Source organism: Panthera pardus, unplaced genomic scaffold (genome assembly GCF_024362965.1).
Source record: "Panthera pardus isolate Hobbes unplaced genomic scaffold, ASM2436296v1 HiC_scaffold_2, whole genome shotgun sequence".
In the NCBI taxonomy this organism is placed as follows: domain Eukaryota; kingdom Metazoa; phylum Chordata; class Mammalia; order Carnivora; family Felidae; genus Panthera; species Panthera pardus.
The window spans coordinates 21,530,654-21,551,760 of record NW_026526765.1 but is presented as its reverse complement, the minus strand read 5'-3'; the positions used below and the strand labels follow the sequence as shown (position 1 = coordinate 21,551,760).

The window sequence follows — 21,107 nt, the reverse complement described above, 5'->3', positions numbered from 1 at the left end:
AGCATAATCTGATGAGTCTTACATGTGTATGTGAAAAGAATGCATATTATGAAGATGCTGGGCTGTGTGCTATTGAAGTATTATTGGGATTGATTTGGCTAAGAGCACTGCCAAAATATTCTGTACCTTTACTATTATTTGCCTTTTTTTTCTCTAATTACTCAAATTAATATGTTAAAATATCCAAATATAGATATCAGAATGAACTTTATATTGATACAACTGGTGTCATCTAGGGAGGTATATACACAGACTAGTAGTCAGCCATAAATTTCATTGTTCTGTCAGCTGAAAGGTTCTAAAAGCAACAACACCTAGTAGCAGTAAACACATCTAGCATTCTGATCTCGATTTCTACTGTCATTCTCCAATAAAGAGAACTGAGTCTTCCTGAAAAAAAAGGATGATTCTAGGAATATAACAAGAAATACAGAAGATGATTGTGGTGTATCTTGTGTTGCCAGAAATTAAGGAAATGCATATAGACAAAAACACACTACAAAGATAGGAATATGGCAAAAGGACACAAGAATTGACTGTAAGGGCTCCCAGTGGGCAAAACTGAAAAAATTGGAGCAATGAAATACACTGGTATTAGTCCCCCCCCCCGCAAAAAAAATCCAAGAGTCCAAACTGATATAACTAAATAACAATAGATAAGTAAAGGGGAGAGAATAAACAAGGCTCCCATGTAGAGAAATTTCAAATGATATATGAAGATAGTCTCCCTTCAAAGAGGTGTAACTCCCTACTCCTTAAATGTTGGCAGAATGTAGCGACTTCCTTTTCAAGAATATGGTAAGGGGTACCTGGGTGGCTCAGTCGGTTAAGCATCTGACTCTTGGTTTCAATTCAAGTCATGATCTCACCCCTCGTGGGTTTGAGCCCCACATCAGGCTCTGCACTGACATCACAGAGCCTGTTTGGGATTCTCTCTCTCCTTGTCTCCCTGCCTCTCACCTGCTCATGCATACACACACTCTCTCTCTCAAAATAAATAAATAAACTTAAAAAAAAATACAGTAAGACAAGGGAGAAAGACCGTAACTGTGTAGCACAGACACTGGACAAACACTAAGTCAACTAAGTTAGCGTCAACGGTGATATATCATGATTACAGAATATACCCTTGAAACGTGATGAAAAGGCCACGGCTGTGGTCTTTCTCCCCAAAACACATAATCCTAGAATAATCATGAGAAAGAACATGAGATAAAGTCCAAAAAAGGGATATATCACTAAACACATGACATACACTCTCAGAACTATGGAGATAATAAAAAACAGAAAGTCTGAGAACCTGTCGCAGTACAAAGGAGTTTAAGGAGCATGAGGACTACATGTAATGTGGAGCAGATAAACGATATGCGGTAAAAAGCAAGGGACTCTGAATAAGATACACACTTTAATAATAATTTGTCAATATTGGTCCATTATTGTAACAAATATACCACAATATGAGGTTAATAACTGAAACTAAGTGTGAGGATGTGGGAAGTGATAGAGATAGCTTTGTAATTTCTGTGTAAATAAAAATATTCTGAAAACATTATTAATATACATGTAGAGGATTAGAAGAACATACCTATTATTTGTACATTTACTGCACATTGTACATTTGTATGTTGCTGCTTGTATAGCTGCTTGGATGATATGTGGGCAGTATTATGACTCACTGTGATCATCTGTTCTGAAATCTCATTATTTCAATTATATGTATTCAATGTATTAGTTTCTTGTAAGAATCAAAACCTAATCATTTCCATAATAAAATCCAACTGTGATTTGGATTGTCTGCTACTTCTTTAGTTTTATGACAAGTATTTCATTTAGAAATTTATTCTTAGCTCCATGAACAATAATGATTGTCATATCTTTCTGAGATAATGTCCCCTTCAGTGTTACTAAGTTTCTTCTGTATTATTTCTTAAAGTTTATTTTGTATAATTTTAATATAGCCCTACATGCTTTCTTATAATATGTATTTATGACATTTTTATTTTTTTACTTTAAATTCATTTATACTATCATGTTGAAGGCTTGGCTCTTGTAATCTACATATACTTAAGTACCTTTTTGTAGTGGATTCTAATAGTCTTACTTGAGGTTTTAAGCCCACTGATACTGATGTAATCACTAATATGTTTGTGTTTATATACTGCTGGCCTTCTTGTTTTACATTTGTTCTAATTATTCACCATTTACCTCTTGCTTCTTGCCTTTGTTTATAGAAAAATATTTCTGTCTCCTCAACTTTCTTTTTGTCTACTAATTAGCATTTCATTTTATTTCCACAGTTGCCATTTTAGCTTTATCTCCTTGTATTATTTAGCAGTTGCCCTGAGGATTATAAAAGGAATATAAGGATAAGGGTTATATCCATCCTTAACTTATTCAAGTCTAACTGGAATATGATGTCATTACTACATAGTGTTAAAACTTGGTGAAAGCAGAATTCCATCTACTTTGCTATTATTGTTATGTATGTTATGTTTACTATGCTATATAAATTTTATAATATGTTGATGTTATACAAGATTTAAACAGCCATTTTTCTTTTAAAAATACTTTAAGATAATCTCTTATGCCAGCTGTTTTGCTCTCATGAAGTCTCCTCATTTCTTTCTTTATGTCAAGGATCCAATTTAGCATTATTTCCATTCAGCCTAAAGATATCTATTTAGTATTGCTTGAAGTGAAAGTCTTATTGCAGTGAATTCTCTCAGCATTTTTTTTCTCTCTCAAAATACTATTTCTTAATTTTTGAAGGTTATTTTTACTAAACAGTTCTGGCTTCCATTATTTCTAATATGAAATCAGCTGTCTTTCTTGTTATATTTTTTTAACCTAAACTTATGTTTATTCCTTGGATGCTTTTAAGATTTTTTCTACCATTATCTCTTAAAAAAATATTCTCTGTCATATTCTTTTCTCCCTTTTGCAACTGTAAGTGCATGAACATTATTCCAATTACATGTATGTCCGTTAGTAGCTCACATATTGGGATTGTCTGTGTTTCTGTTTCCATTGGAGATATATATACACACACACACACACACACACACATATGTATATATACACACATGTATATGTAAACATATATATTAAATATATATTAACATATATATATATATATTAAATATATATTTAAAAAACACATTTTCCTAGAACTTAATAATTGATATATACTACTATATTACTATATTCTGGGAATTGTAGATGATACAGTCTTCTTGTCAAACATTGTTTTAATAACTGTTTGAATGGGCCCATTTTAGTTTGTCTATCTTTAAAGAATTTTCATTTTTTAAGTTTTATTAAATCCTGTTGATTTTTTTAAGTAAGCTCTATACCCAATGTGGGGTTTGAGCTTACAACCCCAAGATCAAGAGTCACATGCTCTACTGACTGAGCCATCAAGGCACCCTCTGTATTTTTTTTCTTAGGATGTATTCTTCACTCATAGACACAGTTGTTTCTCCCAAGGCATGGCTTTTCTCAATTCTTAACACCCACAACATTCAGTTAAGACTGAACCATTCTGGCTGTGCCCAAACTCCTCTCTTCCCATTCTTTGTAATTAGTGAAATTCTCTATTAAAATTTTAGATCCCCAGAAATTTTCTATGCTAAGCCTCTGTGGACATGTACACTATATGATTCTACCATATTTACACAGATGCTCTGACTGGAGCACTCTGTGGCTCTCGCCCCTTTGTATCCTGTCCAGCAAATCAGTGCCACAGTAACAGCCCTGAATTCCCATCTCTGTTTTTCTCTGCCCAGCAGATTTGCCACTGTCTGTACATGCTCCACATCCCTACAGTAAAATTTTTCCCAGGCAAACTGGTAGAATGAATTTATAACTCATTTTGTTGCTTCCCTTCTGTTGTGTAATTCCTAAAAACAGCGACTTCATGTAGTTTGTCCAGATTTTTAGTTGCTTACTATGAGAGGGTATGTCCAGCTAATGCTTCTTTAGTCAAAACTGGAAATCTTTATGGCATAGCTACATTGCATATCAGTGGTGTTATATTTAATTTTCATTTACCCAAAACTGCGTATTAATATATTAGTTATAAACCCAATACTTAATACAAGTAAATTTAAAGATAATTCAATTTATCTGAAATAAAGAAGAAAAATCTGCCTTGAAGACTGCTGCACAACACACTATTTTTAATATATTGGACATATATTTTAACATTATTAAGACATCAGAAGTATTATTAATCATTATTTTTAGTAACTGTCAGCTATAGCTCTTATATCATTCCTCTTTAAAAACTGAACAGTTAGAAAATTCCACATATATATTTTTTAGGAATATGTGAAGATTGTTGATAATAAGAGTTGGACGATATACTTTTGAAATTAAAAACATGTTAAACAGGGGCTCCTGGTGGCTCAGTTGGTTCAGCACCCTACTCTTGCTCTCTGCTCAGGTCATTATCTCCTGGTTGGGAGATCGAGCCCCGCATCAGGCTCCATGCTGGGTGTGGAGTTTCTCTCTCTCCCTCTCCCCTTCTCCTTATTCTCTCTCTCTCTCTCTCTCTCTCTCTCCCCCCCCGTCTCTCTATCTCTCTCTCTCTCTCTCCTTCCTCTTTTTCTCTTTTGCATGTGCGTGTGCAAAATAAAGAAATAAAAATAAACACTTTAAACAAAATTTAAAGCAAGCAAGTAATCAAAAAACTCTTACATTCCTAAAAGAAAATGGATTAGGAATAAATTTGCTTGGATTTTGCAAATTTTGCCTTCAATTGTAGTCGTCTACAGGATATATATCTATATACACATATATATATGTATACATGTATATGTATACATATATATTTGTTTTATATAATATATATAGATATATATTATAAGAAATTGGTTTATATGATTATGGAGGCTGGGAAGTCCCAAGATCTGCAGTTGGTCAGCCAGAGATTCAGGAGAATCAATGACATAGTTCCACTGGGAGTCTGAAGACCTGAAAGTGTTACGTTCCGGTCTGAGTCTAAAGGCAGGAGAAGATCAACGTCCCAGCTCAAACACAGTCAGGCAGAGAAAGCAAATTCTGTTTCTCAGGTTTTCAGTGGATTGGATGATTCATACCTAAAATGGGGAGAGTAACCTGCTTTACCTGGCCCATCAATTCCAATATTAATCTCATCCAGAAACACCCTCAGATACACTCAGAATAATGTTTAACCAAAGATCTGGGCACCTAATGGCACAATCTGACACATAAAATTAACCATGATAAGGCCACTTCTTCTTAACTTGGCACTCACACATATCTCCTTAAGTCATGCTAATCTCAAAGAAAGACAATAACAAGGTCATAATTCTGCCTAACAGAATACAACTATTTGCACACAACTGGGATTACACTAACCCCTTTCCAGAAGAGGTATAGTCCTTTAGTGATGTGTATTCTTCTCCTTGGTATCTTGTAACATAAATACAATAATGTAAAATTAATAATATTTAAATACTGTGATAACAAGTTCATGTATCTTATGTTACATGATAAAGGAAAAAGATGGGGAAAAACAAAGAAATTTGTTTATAAAAAACACACTGTATTCATAACAAAATAAGGAGTAAGTACTCATGACAATGAGTCATTCTATAACTAGACACATTCTGTAACTAACAAATAACTGGTATTTGTAACTGCTTTCCTCCACTACCCATTCTGTATTCCCTTTGCCTTCAGGAAGCACCTAATCTGGTTATGGCTCTTTCTCTGGCGGGGTGATTCAGACCTTGATTCCTGAAGGGTCTGGAACACTAGTAGTCTTTTATGGACTGGGTTGCTGTAGTTTTTCATTGATCTTAATCACAGGGCATAGTAATACTAAGAGACACTCTAAGGGATCTCTTATATTCCAAGTACTGCTCCTTGCCTCCATTTCCCCATTATAGTCAGAACCAATCACCTTGGCAATACAATAACTCTATTATTTGCCTATTGATTTAGAGGCATGAGGAGTCCAACAATCTTAGCTTGCAATTCAGTGAAATTATTTTTTTGTCTCCTGGTGGAAAAATTTCCCCATCTCTCTAGAACTAAAAACTCTAGGCCAGCATAGCATAAGGTCTCAGGAACAGGGAATAAAAATTTTGCTAGTGGGTTACTAGGGGTAATAGTGAAAGATGCCTCTCCTATTTCCACTCCTTAATTCTTGGACCTGTGAATCCTGAAACAACACCATTTGTTGGATGCTGATTCAGAGCATATGTAGCCTTCAAGATAAACTCACCCCAGCTCTGCAAGGCATCAGCACCTAGCTGTCATAGTAACAGAGTCTTCTAAAGGTCATTCCATCATTGTGCCAAATCAGTTGCTTCAGGATGGTGTGGACCATGGACCATGGTAAGACCAGTGAATCCCAAGAGTATTTACTTATTGTTGCACTTGTTTCACTGTGAAGTGATTTGCTTGATCAGAACTAATACTGTATGGAATACCATTAAGACATGCTGTAAGTCTATGGATGGTAATTTTGGCAGAATCACTATGTGCAGGGAAGGCAAATACACATCCACTGTAAGTGTCTATTCCAGGAGTAATAATAGTAGTAATAATAATTAAAAACAAAAACAAAAACATTGTCCCAACGCACCTGGGTAGCTCAGTAGGTTAAATGTCCAACTCTTGGCTTTAGCTCAGGTCATGATATCACAGTCTTGTGAGTTCGAGCCCCATGTCAGGCTCTGTGTTGGCAGCGTAGAACCTGCTTGGGATTCTCTCTATTCCTGTCACTCTTTGCCCCTTTCCTGCTCATGCTCTCTGTATCTCTCGAAATAAATAAATAAGCTTAAAACAAAACAAAACAAAATAACAGCATCATACCTTTCAGGATGGAAGCATTCCCGTGTAATTGACTAGTTATCAGGAAGCTGGATGATCACCCAAGGGAATGGCACCATATTGGAGGCTCAATGTTGGTCTCTACTGCTTGCACATTGGGCATTCAACAGTAACTGTAGCCAGATGGTCCTTAGTCAGTGGATGTTCAAGTTGTTAAACCCATGTATAACTTCCACTCCTGCCACCATGGCCGCTTTGTTCATGAGCCCATTAGGAAACGACAAAACTGGCTGAGGAAAGAGACTGACTTGTATACACAGACCAAATCATCCTATCTTCTCAGGTGCTGGGCCCCACTCAAAACTAGCAGCTTTTCAGGTGTTTCAGTAAATGGATAGAAATAACATATCCAAATGAAAAATACTCTACCTCCAAAGACCACGAGGTATTGGGCTTCTGTTTTGGTTGGAGGATGGGGAAGATACAGCAATTTATCTTTTACTACAGAATGGATTTAGGATCCCACTGGGCCCACTATTAGACAGATGTCAGGCAAAACTCCATCAATCACCTGACTTCCTCATACCTCTACTCTGGTTGGCAGATCACACTGATTTGGGTTTCCTGGAGTCAATGAGAATTCAGAGATTGTGTCCAGGACTCCTCAGGTGTCTGATTACTTCCTTTTTATCCAGCACACAGTTAACTTGGTAAAAGGCATAGGCCCATTTGCGGAAGGCCAGGAGAAAGACTAATAGTATGAATGTTCAGGCATGTACTGGGGACCTTCCTCAAGAAGACTTGAGCATCCCTTTCATTCAAAGGGTCTGGGTCTGTTAACTGGCTCAAGTCTGGGGATGGACTGAGGAGTCATGACTTCCTTGTTTTTACCTTCAAGTTAGTCTTTCGTTTTTTTGATCTTGAACTCTTCTGCTTTTATAGATCAAGGGAGAACTTGGTAGACTTCTTCCTATCTATATACGCATCTATATAATTTAAATTTTTAGCTTATTTTGCATGTACATTTAAATTTTTCAAATTTCTAAAAACAACTGTAGCTGGCAAAATTATGATACTGTTGATTTTGTACAAAACATGATACTGTTGGACAATAATAGCTAGCATTTTAAAACATTATTTAGGATTTATTGTGCTATCATGGTTTTATTCAAGTTTAAAAGAGGCAAATAAGTTATTTCCAGGGAGGGAGGACTACTTGGTACATTGAGATCTGAAGAAAATAACTATATTTTGGTACTCATATTTCTTCAGGAATTTTATGTGGGCTTGGTTCTATAATAGATAAGCAATAGTCATAAGATTTCTACTTTATTTTCATTGATCCTATAAAATTGCTGAGTGTTGATTCCATATAGAAGATATTATACTTACGTTATAATAGGTTTTGCTATTGATTTCTATCAACTCTAAGTGTGTAACTGAAAATTAATAATGTACATGATGGAAAAATCCAGTATTTTAATATAGCATCTTTTGTTTTTTGTTAGATTACACCAGATAATAAATATTGTGTTTTCGTTCTTAAAATGAAATTGTAAATTAAAGACACTGCTTTAAAATATGTGCTTGATTTTATGTGACATAATTCTTTTAAAATGGTAGTTTATTTTATTTTCTTATGGCATTTTAAATTAAGAGAATAAAGAGTACACATAAAATATCATGGCAGACATTAGAACGGATAGGAATAGGATGTAAACCTAAATTATGATTTCAATATAGGGATGACTAAAATATAATTCTGTTGCAAATATTTCATTTTGTAATTAAAATTCAATATTTTCAGACCACAAACTTATTCTGAAAATTTTGTAGTTCCATTACTATTTTAATTTCTCTCTGGACACCATATTCAGTCCAAGCAGCATAATTTTAATACTGAAGTTTCCTTGAAATTTTTAAAATCAAATATAAAATCATTCACAGAAAATTGTAGTGATTATGATTACCATGTTTGTCTGAATATTTTTTCAGCCTTCAAAATACTTTAAATGAGGAGAAATGTTTGAAAAGTGAGTGGTTTCCATTGGTATTTGAATCTAAGTAAGATAAAAAGATATAACTCCTGGGGCAGCTGGGTGGCCCAGTGGGTTAAGCATCTTACTCTTGATCTCTACTTAAGTCATAATCTCACAGTTCGTGAGTTAAAGTCCCACATCAGGCTCTGCTCTGATGGTGCAGAGGCTGCTTGGGATTCTGTCTCTCCTTCTCTCTGCCTCTCCCCCGTTTGTGCTCTTGCTCTCTTTCAAAATAAATAAACATGAATATGAATATGAATATATGAATATAAATATAATATAAATATAAGTATATATCCCAATGTACCACTGGTTGCAGCCTACATAACCTGCAAAAAGAAGGAAGATCTCTCCCTGCCCCAGCAACAATACACTAATCAGCACTTGCAGCCAATGAGAAGCAGCCACAACCTCAAAATTTTGTTCTTCTCCAATGAACTTTTGTTTAAAAAACAATCTTCCTCAATTTCCTCCTAAAACCTAACAAAAGCTGACCGTCACTTTTTCTCAGATTTGCCTATAGCTTGCCACAGTTTGCTTGTCCTGAATTAGAGTTCTTCTTCTCTTCCTGAATACACTCATTTTTCTAATAAAATACCTGGCTATTTTTTTTAGGTTGACATATTGGAATTATGTTAAATACATGGAAAACTAAAAAGGAATGATATACAAAAAAATAAAAAATACTTTGTATTCATGTGTATATATGTAAAATTTCCATTGACGTTGTTTTTCTCCAGTTTTGATTTAATTTCCAATTAGATAACATACAGTGTAATGTTAGCTTCAGGATTAGAATTTAGTGATTCAACTCTTACATACAACACCCTATTCTCAACACAGTGCCCTCCTTAATCCCTATCACCTATTTCATCCATCCCCCCCACCCACTTCCCCTCTGGTAACCATCACTTTGTTCCTTACAGTTAAGAGTCTGTTTCTTGGCTTTCCTTTCTTTCCCCCACACCTCACCCATGTTCTTTTGTTTTGTTTCTTAAATTCTACAAATGAGTGAAATCATATGGTATTTGTCTTTCTATAACTGACTTATTTTGCTCAGCATAATACTCTCTAGCTCTATCCACATTATTGCAAATGGCAAGATTTTATTCTTTTTATGGCTGTGTAATATTTTATATATAACTATAACTATATAACTATGTGTGTGTCACACACACACACACACACACACACACACATATATATATTATATATGTCACTTCTTTATCCATTCATCAATAGACATGAACATTTGGGCTTTTTCCATAATTTGGTTATTATTGATCACGCTGCTTTAAATTTCAGAGTGCATGCATTCCCTCAAATTAGTATTTTTGTATCCTTTGGGTAAATACCTAGTAGGCAGTTGCTGGATTGTAGGATGGCTCTACTTTAGCTTTTTGAGGAAACTCCATGCTGTTTTCCAGAGTGACTGCACCAGTTTTCATTCCCACCAGCAGTGCAAGAGGGTTCCCCTTTCTCTGCATCTTCGCCAACACCTGTTGTTTCCTGTGTTGTTGATTTTAGCCATTCTGATAGGTGTGAGATGATATCTCGTTGTAGTTTTGATTTGTATTTCCCTGATGATCAGTGATGTTGAGCATCTTTTCATGTGTCTGTTAGTTATCTGCATGTCTTCTTTGGGAAGATGTCTATTCGTGTCTTCTGCTGATTTTAATTGGATTATTTTGGGGGGGGTGTAGAGTTTTTTATATATATTGCATATTAACCCTTTATCGCAGATGTCATTTGCAAATATCTTTTCTCCCATTCTGTAGGCTGCTTTTTAGTTTTGTTGATTGTTTCCTTCATTGTGCAGAAGCTTTTGATCTTGATAAAGCTCCACTAGTTCATGTTTGCTTTTGTTTCCCTTGCCTCTAGTGACGTATCATAGCAACTTCTATGGCCCATGTAAAGAAGTTACTGCCTGTGTTCTCCTCTAGGATTTTTATGGTTTCAGGTCTCATATTTAGGGCCTTAATCCATTTTCAATATTTTTATGTATGGTGTAAGAAAGTTGTCTAGCTTCATCCTTTTGCATTTTGCTGTCCAGTTTTCCCAACACCATTTGTTGAAGACACTGTATTTTACCCATTGGATATTCTTTCCTGCTTTGTTAAAGATTAACTGACCATATAGCTGTGGCTTCATTTCTGGGTTTTCTATTCTGTTCCATTGATTTATATGTCTATTTTTGTGCCATTACCATAATGTTTTACTACACCTTTATAATATAACTTGAAGTCCAGAATTGTGATGCCTCCAGATTTGCTTTTCTTATTCAAGGTTGCTTTAGTTATTCAGGGTGTTTTGTGGTTCCATACAAATTTTTAGATTGTTTTTCTAGCTCTATGAAAAATGCTATTGGTATTTTGATAGAGATTGCATTAAATGTGTAGATTGTTTTGGGTAGTATAGACATTTCAATAATATTTGTTCTTCCAATCCATGAGCATGGAATGTCTTTCCATATTTTTGTCACCTTCAATGAAATCCTAGCAATTTAAAAGAATAATATCAATCGTTCTCTTTGGAATTTTACAGTTTAGTGGGCACAATAAATAATTTCACCAAATGTGGTGAATATCACGATAGGACAATGAAATATGCTTTGTAACTATAGAGCTGGCATATGTATTCTAATCTAGAGAGTAGGAAAAGTCATCCTGATTTTAAATGAGATATGATAAATGTTTAATTAGGAGACAATGCAGAGAAGAGAAAGGGTGTTAAAGGGTAAGAGGAAAATATGCAAACATCAAGAATAAAAACTGGAACAGTATTCTCTGAGAAATGAAGAAGATAGAACAAGGCAATATATAATATTATATTGTATATATATATATATTACATATATATAATATGTATGTATGTATTACATATATATGTATATGTAATATATATATTACATATATATAATATGTATATTACATATATATAATAATATATAACAATATAATTGGTTGGTACAGAATGGTAACGAAGTGGGTACAGGTGGCAGTGATGTATCTAGAGATGAGGATAAGATTATGGAAGATGTATAAATAAGGCGATAGAGTCCAAAAAATTAGAATAATAAAAGTAAAGATTATTTTTGTAAAGAATATTATGTCTTTTTAATAGAACAGGCTTAGATTAAACACACATGCACACATACACACACACACACATTTGCCCAATAGAACACAAAAATTTGCATGAGTATAACCCAGGTTTGTAAGACTTTAGATTTATGTTTCTCTTGCACTGTACCTTGTGGAAGATTTTTAAGCTAAGAGGTAACATGACCAGATTTGTGACGTTGAAAATCACCTCCCTGGGGCACCTGCATGGCTCAGTTGGTTAAGTGTCCAACTTCAGCTCACATCATGATCTCAAGGTTAGTGAGTTCGAGCTCCATATCAGGCTGTCAGTACAGAGCCCACTTTGGATCCTCTATCTCTTTCTCTCGCTGCTCCTCCCCTGATCATGCTCTCTCTCTCTCACAAAAATAAATAAACATTTTTAAAAATTATTTTAAAAAAGAAAAGAAAATCACCTTTATAATGGAAAACTCTTTGGAGTAGACTGTGAGGGGTGGCAGACATTAATTAGGAGATTGCTACAGTGGTCCAGATAAGATACGATGCAGGACAAAACCAGGGTGATAGCCATAGGATGGAGACATATAGATGGGTCGGGAAGGGGTTTCAGAGAAGACTGCATATGATTATTTTGGCATTGAGATTAAAAGTAAAGAAGAGTAAAATATGCATCCCAAGTTTCTTATTTTGGCTACCATAAAAAAACTATTTAAAAAGTCAAATAATTCAAAGATAGAATGGGACACAGAAATAGGTGGAGCCAGGAAGTAATGGGAATTTTGGGATATATGATAGAAGACAACATAGTTGTCTTCTAGGGGACAGGCTAGTTAAGACTCAAGTTTCAGAACAGTGTTAGGTTTGAAAAAATGTCAAGATTTTTTCCAATTCTAAATTTCTGTGAATACATGATCTGTTTGTCTGTTTTAAGTACTCAGTAGACTGTCTCCTACATTAAAAAGTCTATTTTTTAGTTGGTTATGTATCAGAAGGAAAATAATTTATGAAAAAATATGTATACAGCCAGTGGAAAAGCCCTGTGTTTTTTATATCAATTGAATTTTAAAGAAGTCTATAAAATATGTCAATTTCCAAACAAACAAACAAACAAAGGATATCCTGGTTGAAAGTGTACTCTCCCAAAATCATATAGAGAAGAATTTTTGAAATAAAATTCCATCCCTCTGGTTTCTCTGAAGACAGAGCCTCTGAATCTACAAATATTTTACTGATGAGAGGTAAAATCAGTTTGCAGTTATGGTATATATTCTAAACTTATCATGAAAAGTTCAAAATGTCTCACATCATCTCTTAGTTTAGTGATATTAAATGTAACCAGGAGTATGTCACTATTTTATACTCAAGCTCTAGGTTTATGGATGTTTTGTTTTTTCTTGTTAATGTGTCACAGTTTAAATCTTTGAATCATTCAACACTGTTTCAAAAGATATATTATTCATTTTTATTTCATTGTAAATTTAGTCCCCTATGATGTACAGATGTAATTATTTAACATTTTTGAGAATGATAAAACTGGAATGTTTAGTATTCTCACCTGAAAATTAAGATAACAACTGTGATCGTTGTTTTAATGACATTATGTGAAGAGTTGATATGTGCCAAAATTAATTTTTTTCTGTAATAGCAATGCATGTATTTATAGAACTTTTCTTTTCTGCCTCTCTGAAGCTTCACACTGACCAAGATAAAGGAGATGGAAATTTAAAATACATATTAACAGGAGATGGGGCTGGCAGTCTGTTCGTTATAGATGAAAATACAGGAGATATTCATGCTGCAAAGAAATTAGACAGAGAAGAAAAATCCCTATACATTCTTCGTGCCAAGGCTATAGACAGAAAGACTGGGCGGCAGGTGGAGCCGGAATCTGAATTTATTATTAAAATCCATGATATCAATGACAATGAACCAAAATTCACAAAAGACTTATACACTGCCAGTGTTCCTGAAATGTCTGGAGTCGGTAGGTATATGTTAATCCATGTAAACTAACATTTTTATTTGTTTGCTAAGGTAATAATTATGGACATACAGTTACCATATATGGTTCTTTCAAGATGAGAACTAAACTGAAAACTACTATTTAGTTTTAACTGTCTCACTTCTAATTATTTTCAATTGTATATATTTCAATGATTCCTGCTATGGTGTACCTTATACCTAAAATGATATCTAAAAATATGATCTAACAATATGATTAATGAGAGCAGTTATTCCATTGCATTTCTACCAACACCTTCACCTCTCCTCAACTGCTATTCAAATAGCAGTCAAGATGAATGTATTTCTGCTTGAAATAAAAAAGGGATATCAAATAGTGTCAGCAGTTTTGGACAGTTTTGCTTGCATTATTTTGCATAACAACTAATACTCGCATTTGACAAATTTCTTTTGATATCTCATTTGATCATTGAAACAACTTCATGTGGAAAGCATGGGAAATAGAACTTTAAATCCCCATTCTGTTAATTAGGAGCCAGGATTCTGAATGATTAAGCAGCTGAATTAAGATCAAATAACCTGGTAGCCTAATAACAATATTCCAAGCCTTTTAATATTATTTTAGTTGTGTTCTACTACCAAATAATAGTTTATCATGCAAACTGAAAATAATTGTTTCATTTTTTAGGGCTGCCTACAATTTAAAAAAAAAACATTTGTTATTATGTAATTTATCTGTATGTGTATGTTTAGATGTCTTAAAATAAGAGCTATTAAGTCATTACATATTTAGAAAGAAGTGATATAAACTTGCTATAGTATCCAAAATATGCATAACTGATTTTCAAAATTTGATACTATGTAGTTGGATATTATTTCAAAATCATTGTTCATTGATTAACTTTGACATTATTATAATTAGTACATGTTTCAGTCTAAAATAGTTTTTTATGAGGAAAACAAAATTATAACCACCTTTGCTGAGTGAAATGATATAAAATGTTTCTTAACTATGTGTGTCATCTAGACAGAAGAACCAGGGGTTTGCAAAGAAGTTATTTCTTTTCATCTCAAATGAAATCTCATCCATCTGAGAAAAGAGGCAGTTCTCTTATCTTTTAGGTATTCATTCCAATAATATGAAAGAGAATTATCAAATTAGACAGAAGTCCTAGGAAATCATACAGCCTAGGATGAAATATGAGTTGCTGTGTTTTCTTTAATATTTTAAAATATGTTAGCTTGGTATAGATCCGTGGAAGTACTGGACTGATCCATATAGGTCGACCAGTGGGATAATGTAGATACATATGATGATGTCTTTATGGGCTTATATTTGAGATGAAGATACATCTAAAATCATACTTTCCATTTCAACTGCCTGTTGATGAGTATTCTAAAGTAGTTTGGTTTTCTGGTAACACCCTTTAACCTTTATAACACATTATTGTTTATCCTGCATATATGTTATTTTACCAGGTATTTTGACAAATAGTACAAAAACTGTCACTTATCCTTCTGGAAATAGATTTGATATACATACAAGAATAAAAAGTATAATTTGGATGACAGATATTTGAATAAGACACATTTTGATAATAACTGATTTATAGTTGAATAACTTTTAAAGTTTTCAAAGAATTAACTCAATTAACTCATTTTAAAAACCAGAATACTTATTTATCAGAGACTATTTATATTTAAACTCAGATACCTGCATTTTCTCCCATATTATTTTGTGCTATTTAATGGAATATTATCTCTTATTCTGTATATTCCAATCATTTATCTAATTCAAACATATTCTATCTCATCTAGGTTACATTAATACTTATCAAATACGTAATAATATCAGGACTAGAGTAAGCACTTGTATATTTTATTTAAAAAAATCTTTGCTCATTCCATACCATAAAATATAGAATATATAAGTTTATACATGGAAGAAGGCTTATAGATTATTTTGTGCAAAAAGCCCTTCCTGTAAGGCAATCTATATTTATATAAACCTTAAATTACGGGCAGCACAATTTCTTATTGTTGCAGCCTTAAAAATGCGTATTTGGTGGGGTACCTGGGTGGCTCAGTTGGTTAAGCAGCTATCTTTGGCTCAGGTCATGATCTCGCAGTCTGTGAGTTCAAGCCCCACGTCGGGCTCTGTGCTGACAGATCACAGCCTGGAGCCTGCTTCAGATTCTATGTCTCCCTCACTCTCTACCCCTCCCCAGCTCTGTCTCTCTTTCTCTCTCAAAAATAAATAAACATTATTTTTTTTAAGTGAGAATTTGGGTAATTGTCAATTTTATTGCCTCTGTGCCTAGAATTCCAACAAAACAGAAAAACAACAACAACAACAACAACATAGAGATGTATGGCTCTGGTTGCAGCTTTTCATATTAATAAAAGAGGATTTAAAAGTTACAGATAGATCTTGATCCTATTTATGGAGGATAGTTATTATTAGTACTAAGATTGACATCACTGTATTAATTGCTTCCTGTTTGGCCCAACAATAGACTTCGTATGTATATCTAGTTTTAAATATAAATGTACATATTATACACACACATGGAAGACACTACATTTGATTTAAGCACTTATTTTAATAAATAAGTAAAAATGAGCCCAAAAGAATTAAACTGGCTTGCCCCAAAACATAATTTATTACTATACTATTGTAAACAGAAAAACAATGTTTAATAAATGCAGGGAAAGCTGGATAATTTTAATGCCTTACTATTTGTCCCCACTGTAAAATAGTTATGCTTATTATGCAAAACATAGTTTGGAACACTTCCAATTTTATTAGATTCTTAGTAATTCCTCAAAAGCAACATTTTTTAAGTTTTTATCTCTTAATTCAAATGCCCCCTCATTAAAATTAAATCCAAATAAGAGGAAAGGGAGTGAGTGCATTTTGCATTAAGATTTTAGACCTGTTAATATATAAAACATGTCTAAATAAAGTCTATAAATTTTATATTTTTAAATTATATGGTTCTTTTGTCATAAGTAATCCTGTTTTAAGGGAAAATAAATATTAACTCACTATAATTTTGTAGATGTTATTTCTATGCTTTTACTGATATAAATAATCAATTGCAGAGAAAAACTAAAGGATGATCTTAAACTAATAGTTAAAGCCCATGCATAATCAGACAACAAAAAGTGCTTCTATAAATGAAGTAATGCACAGTCATTTAATTCTAATATTATCTTCCTTATATTAGTGATTTTCACTTAAACCAGAGCTAAAAAACTACTACCATTAACTTTGGGGGTAAATAAAGTCTTCTAAAATAAAATGAAATTTCTTTATTATTATCCTACCCTTCTCCCCAATATACCCCCTAATGGTCTCCTCGATACTGTCCCTTTCTTCCTATTTATTTTTGTCCGAATTGTGTCTCCTGTTTCTCTCACACCAACTCCTCTCCTTGCTCTATCTCTCTGCCCCTACTTCCTTCTATCAAAACCATATGCCACATTCCATTGTGTTGCTCAGAATTACTTTTTAGTTAAAATTAAATGACTCTAATTAATTGTTGAAATCTTAAATGCGTTGCATCTTCTGATCAGAACACATAATCTGGACAATATTTAAGGATATATAATGAAGGCAAATGGGATGCATTGATTTTAATATTTATAGCAGAGCCCAACTTTTTTCTCATTGACTGGGTAGTTCACCATACTGGTCTCTCAAAAACTTACCCAGTTCCTCTCCAACACCATCACTTCAACAAGAAATCCTTTTGCAGTTTTCACAGTTGGCACATATAACTCATCAACGAACCCTTTACGACTTAACCCAAGCCCTTTCTTAGCAGTCACTACCTGTGGATTCAATAACGTGTCTAATCACAGCCATAATGCCAGACAAGCCACTTAGTAAAGAATTTAGAGTGCTGTTTCCTTCTTCAGATTGTCTAGGATGCATCCCATCTCTGTCACCTACCAGGTGACCATGAGCCACTTCTATATGTCTCAAGGCCTATATCTTATGCTAATCATAAGAATAAAGTAATCATACAAATTAAGGGCTGGGTATTCTGCCTCGTCTACCTTACAGTCTATAAACGTACATTCTCATTATGACTTTCTGCTGGAAACCATGCTGGGCTTCAGTTAAAATCTGAATAAGACCAGACAGGCCCCTGCCTTTGGAGAGATTACATCATACAGGACAAAGCCTGCAAATAAATTTATCATGATACGACAAATGTCATGTCATATGATACATTTGTCATTTAAGCTTCACTATAATTTTTTAATCTTTGTTTAATATAAAAGTAAAATATTTAGATTATTTGAGAGCAAATGAAAATTATAAGAATTCCAGAAAATTCAGAGGGAGATAAAAATCAAAATCTTTTAATTCATCTTTATAAACACATATTTACGAAATTGGTACAAAAAACATAAAAACCACCTTCTAATTTTATTGCTAAATAGTACTAACTGATAATAAGTCACTGCATTTATGAAAAAAAAGTACAACTCTCCATTCCCTAATGTCCAACACATTAGGTACTTCTCTTTTTTCATTCTGCTATTATAAATATCATAGTATTAAGCTGTCAGTGTTTTTCAGTGTTTATCAGCATTCCTAATCATTACCATGATTCTACAAGAACAGATCGTAGTTTATATGAGTGTTTTTAACATTTTAGTTACATTACAAAATTGATTTTTATTATTTAGATTGAATTATTTTTTTCTTTTTTAGGTCAAGTATTTTTGGATATGTTCAAAGATCACATACCTACAATAAAAAGCAAACAATAGAAAACAAATTTAACAGCAAAATACATTATTAAAAGTGTCAAAAGGTATAGAGAAGTGTTTTTACCTGTTTCCACTATGAAATTATACCCACAGTAAAAGAAAAATGAAACTGGTTAGGAAAATACCGGTCATGAAATGGATGAATTCACTACTTACATTTAGAATACTGATTACACTTAATAATTCATGTTTCAAATAATCCTCAAGTATGAAAATAATTATTATTCTCACTAATATATGTTCACATAAAATTATATTTAAGAATTCATATAAGTCAGAAAAACACTTTAGTTGAACTTATAAACATTATTGTATTCTATTGTATTATACATATTATATTATAATATAACTATTATTTTTGCCTTTGTCTGGCTAGGACATGAGTGAGTGTTCTTTAAATGACAAAGGAGTACCCCTGGGATGGACGAGTGAGTTGTACTGTGTCTTCTTACAGAACATATCAATTCTGTTGCAGCTGAGGAAACAGAGGCCTCAAGAGAAAGAACTCAAGTTTTCTATGCTAATTAATTTTGAAAAAAAAAAAACATAAAAACGAATGCTGCTAGATTCCTGTGTTAGTATTCAGATACATTGATGGGAAATGAGCTGTTAGTATAATCTTAACATACAATTAATAATTTTTAAGCATATACATGCAAATTTTGAGAAACATTCATTACAACTAAATTAGACCAGTTCTGAGTGTGTAACGTATGGGGGTTTTAAAGTAAGTGATATGGCCAATATGGAATTTGCCCTGTCCTAAAGAATTTCACAAACTAGGTAGAATCAGAGTCAAACTTCGGAAAATTCTATGTAGTATACTAGAAAATGTCATACAAACTCATTTTGCCCAAGGGATACATGGTAGGCTTTAATCAATAGTAGTTTTACAACCATGCTTTGAATCTTTATAGCGATTAGTGAGATATCAGAAAAGCCCATTAATATACTGCATTATGTTTAGCCCCTTTAAAACCTTTTTATCTTTTAAATATAAAAAATTGTGATAAAGTTAAAAGACAGTGGTTTAAGTTTCAGAAAATAAAATTAAACAGAGTAGTGTTAAATTATAGTATTGCATGTGACAAAATCTATACTTTCTTAATTTGGGGGAAATATCTACTGATTTACTTATGTGCAGCAAATAATATGTAGCATATCAATAGATATAATCATATATGACTATGTTAACTATATTTTAAAGGGAGGCCCAGATGCTTAATAATCATGTATATCTTACACACACACAAAATTACAGGTCAATTTTATGCCCTTTTTTCCCCATGAAAACAGGGTCCCTCTATTTTTCATTCTATGTATAATATACATTTAATTTATCAGAGTAAAAAGCAACCTGGATGTTACCAATACTGGTTTTATCTTTGAATATACATTTCCAGTAAGCAAGAAATGCATTAATTGAAAATTGCATGCACATTGTATTCAGAGAAAAATTGTTCCTCACAATATTTTTGGTCAACTAAAAGTGCAGTGCATTTGTCTCATTATATTCATTTTTGTGATAAAATAGGTTGCTGATTTTTTTCTCAGATAGCTCAAACAATAAAATTATGGGGTATGTAATTTTTAAAAAAATGAAAAAAGAGAAGTGTTTTGTTTTTTGTGGTTGTTGTTTTTGTGAGGCAGCATCATTTCAACACATTTCTTTGAACATGTACCATCATCTAACACACCACATGACCCACCAGCAATAATTTTTCGGAAAGACCGTTTCAAAGTTAGAAGTATTTAAGTATCTTTGTTTGGGTGGGTGGGATTCGTGTAGGTACGTCTGTCATACAAGTGACCGCAACAGATGCAGATGATGCCAACTATGGAAACAGTGCAAAAGTGGTCTACAGCATACTGCAAGGACAGCCATATTTTTCCGTGGACCCAGAATCAGGTAATAGCCTTTCATACTTGGTTTCTTTCTCATCTCATTATGTAATACATCCGGATGCACAATTATAGATTGTTCTGTATTTTAAGAGCTATTGATTCAGTATCATGCTTCCACTTATTCCCCATAGTTATTCCATGGAAATAAAAGCAAATTTCATATTATTTAAATAGATTATTTGAACTGTTATCCTTTTAGACTATTATCTACAGAGTTTAAATTTACGACACCAAATACAAAATTTGAGATTTAGCACTTTTTGTGTCCTAGGAAATACTCAAAACAGAAAGAATGTGAAAATCATCAAATTAAGTAAGCTTATTCATCTGAATATTTTTTAATGAAGTTAATTTTTTTAAATCAAAAAATATAATTAAATTGATTTAGCCAAGCTCATTCCCTGTACAATAGCCAGTGGAAGAATTCTGTCTGTTCTGTCCATTACATTAAATTGGTTATGGATTTCATACAGTTAGGTACACCAGCTTTTTGGCTGTTTGTTATGATGAACTTCTATAAAATAGA

General features: G+C 33.2%; 1 protein-coding gene across 2 annotated transcripts in view; it reads left to right on the top strand.

Moving 5' to 3' along the window:
* Positions 1–21,107, top strand: part of CDH9 (cadherin 9) — a 136,269-nt gene that overhangs the window by 87,941 nt on the left and 27,221 nt on the right. For both annotated transcript variants that reach the window (XM_019450738.2, XM_019450739.2), the window contains exons 3-4: positions 13,616–13,910; positions 20,466–20,585. In XM_019450738.2, coding sequence (XP_019306283.1) covers positions 13,616–13,910; positions 20,466–20,585 — 415 coding nt within the window. The remainder of the gene's footprint in view (positions 1–13,615; positions 13,911–20,465; positions 20,586–21,107) is intronic.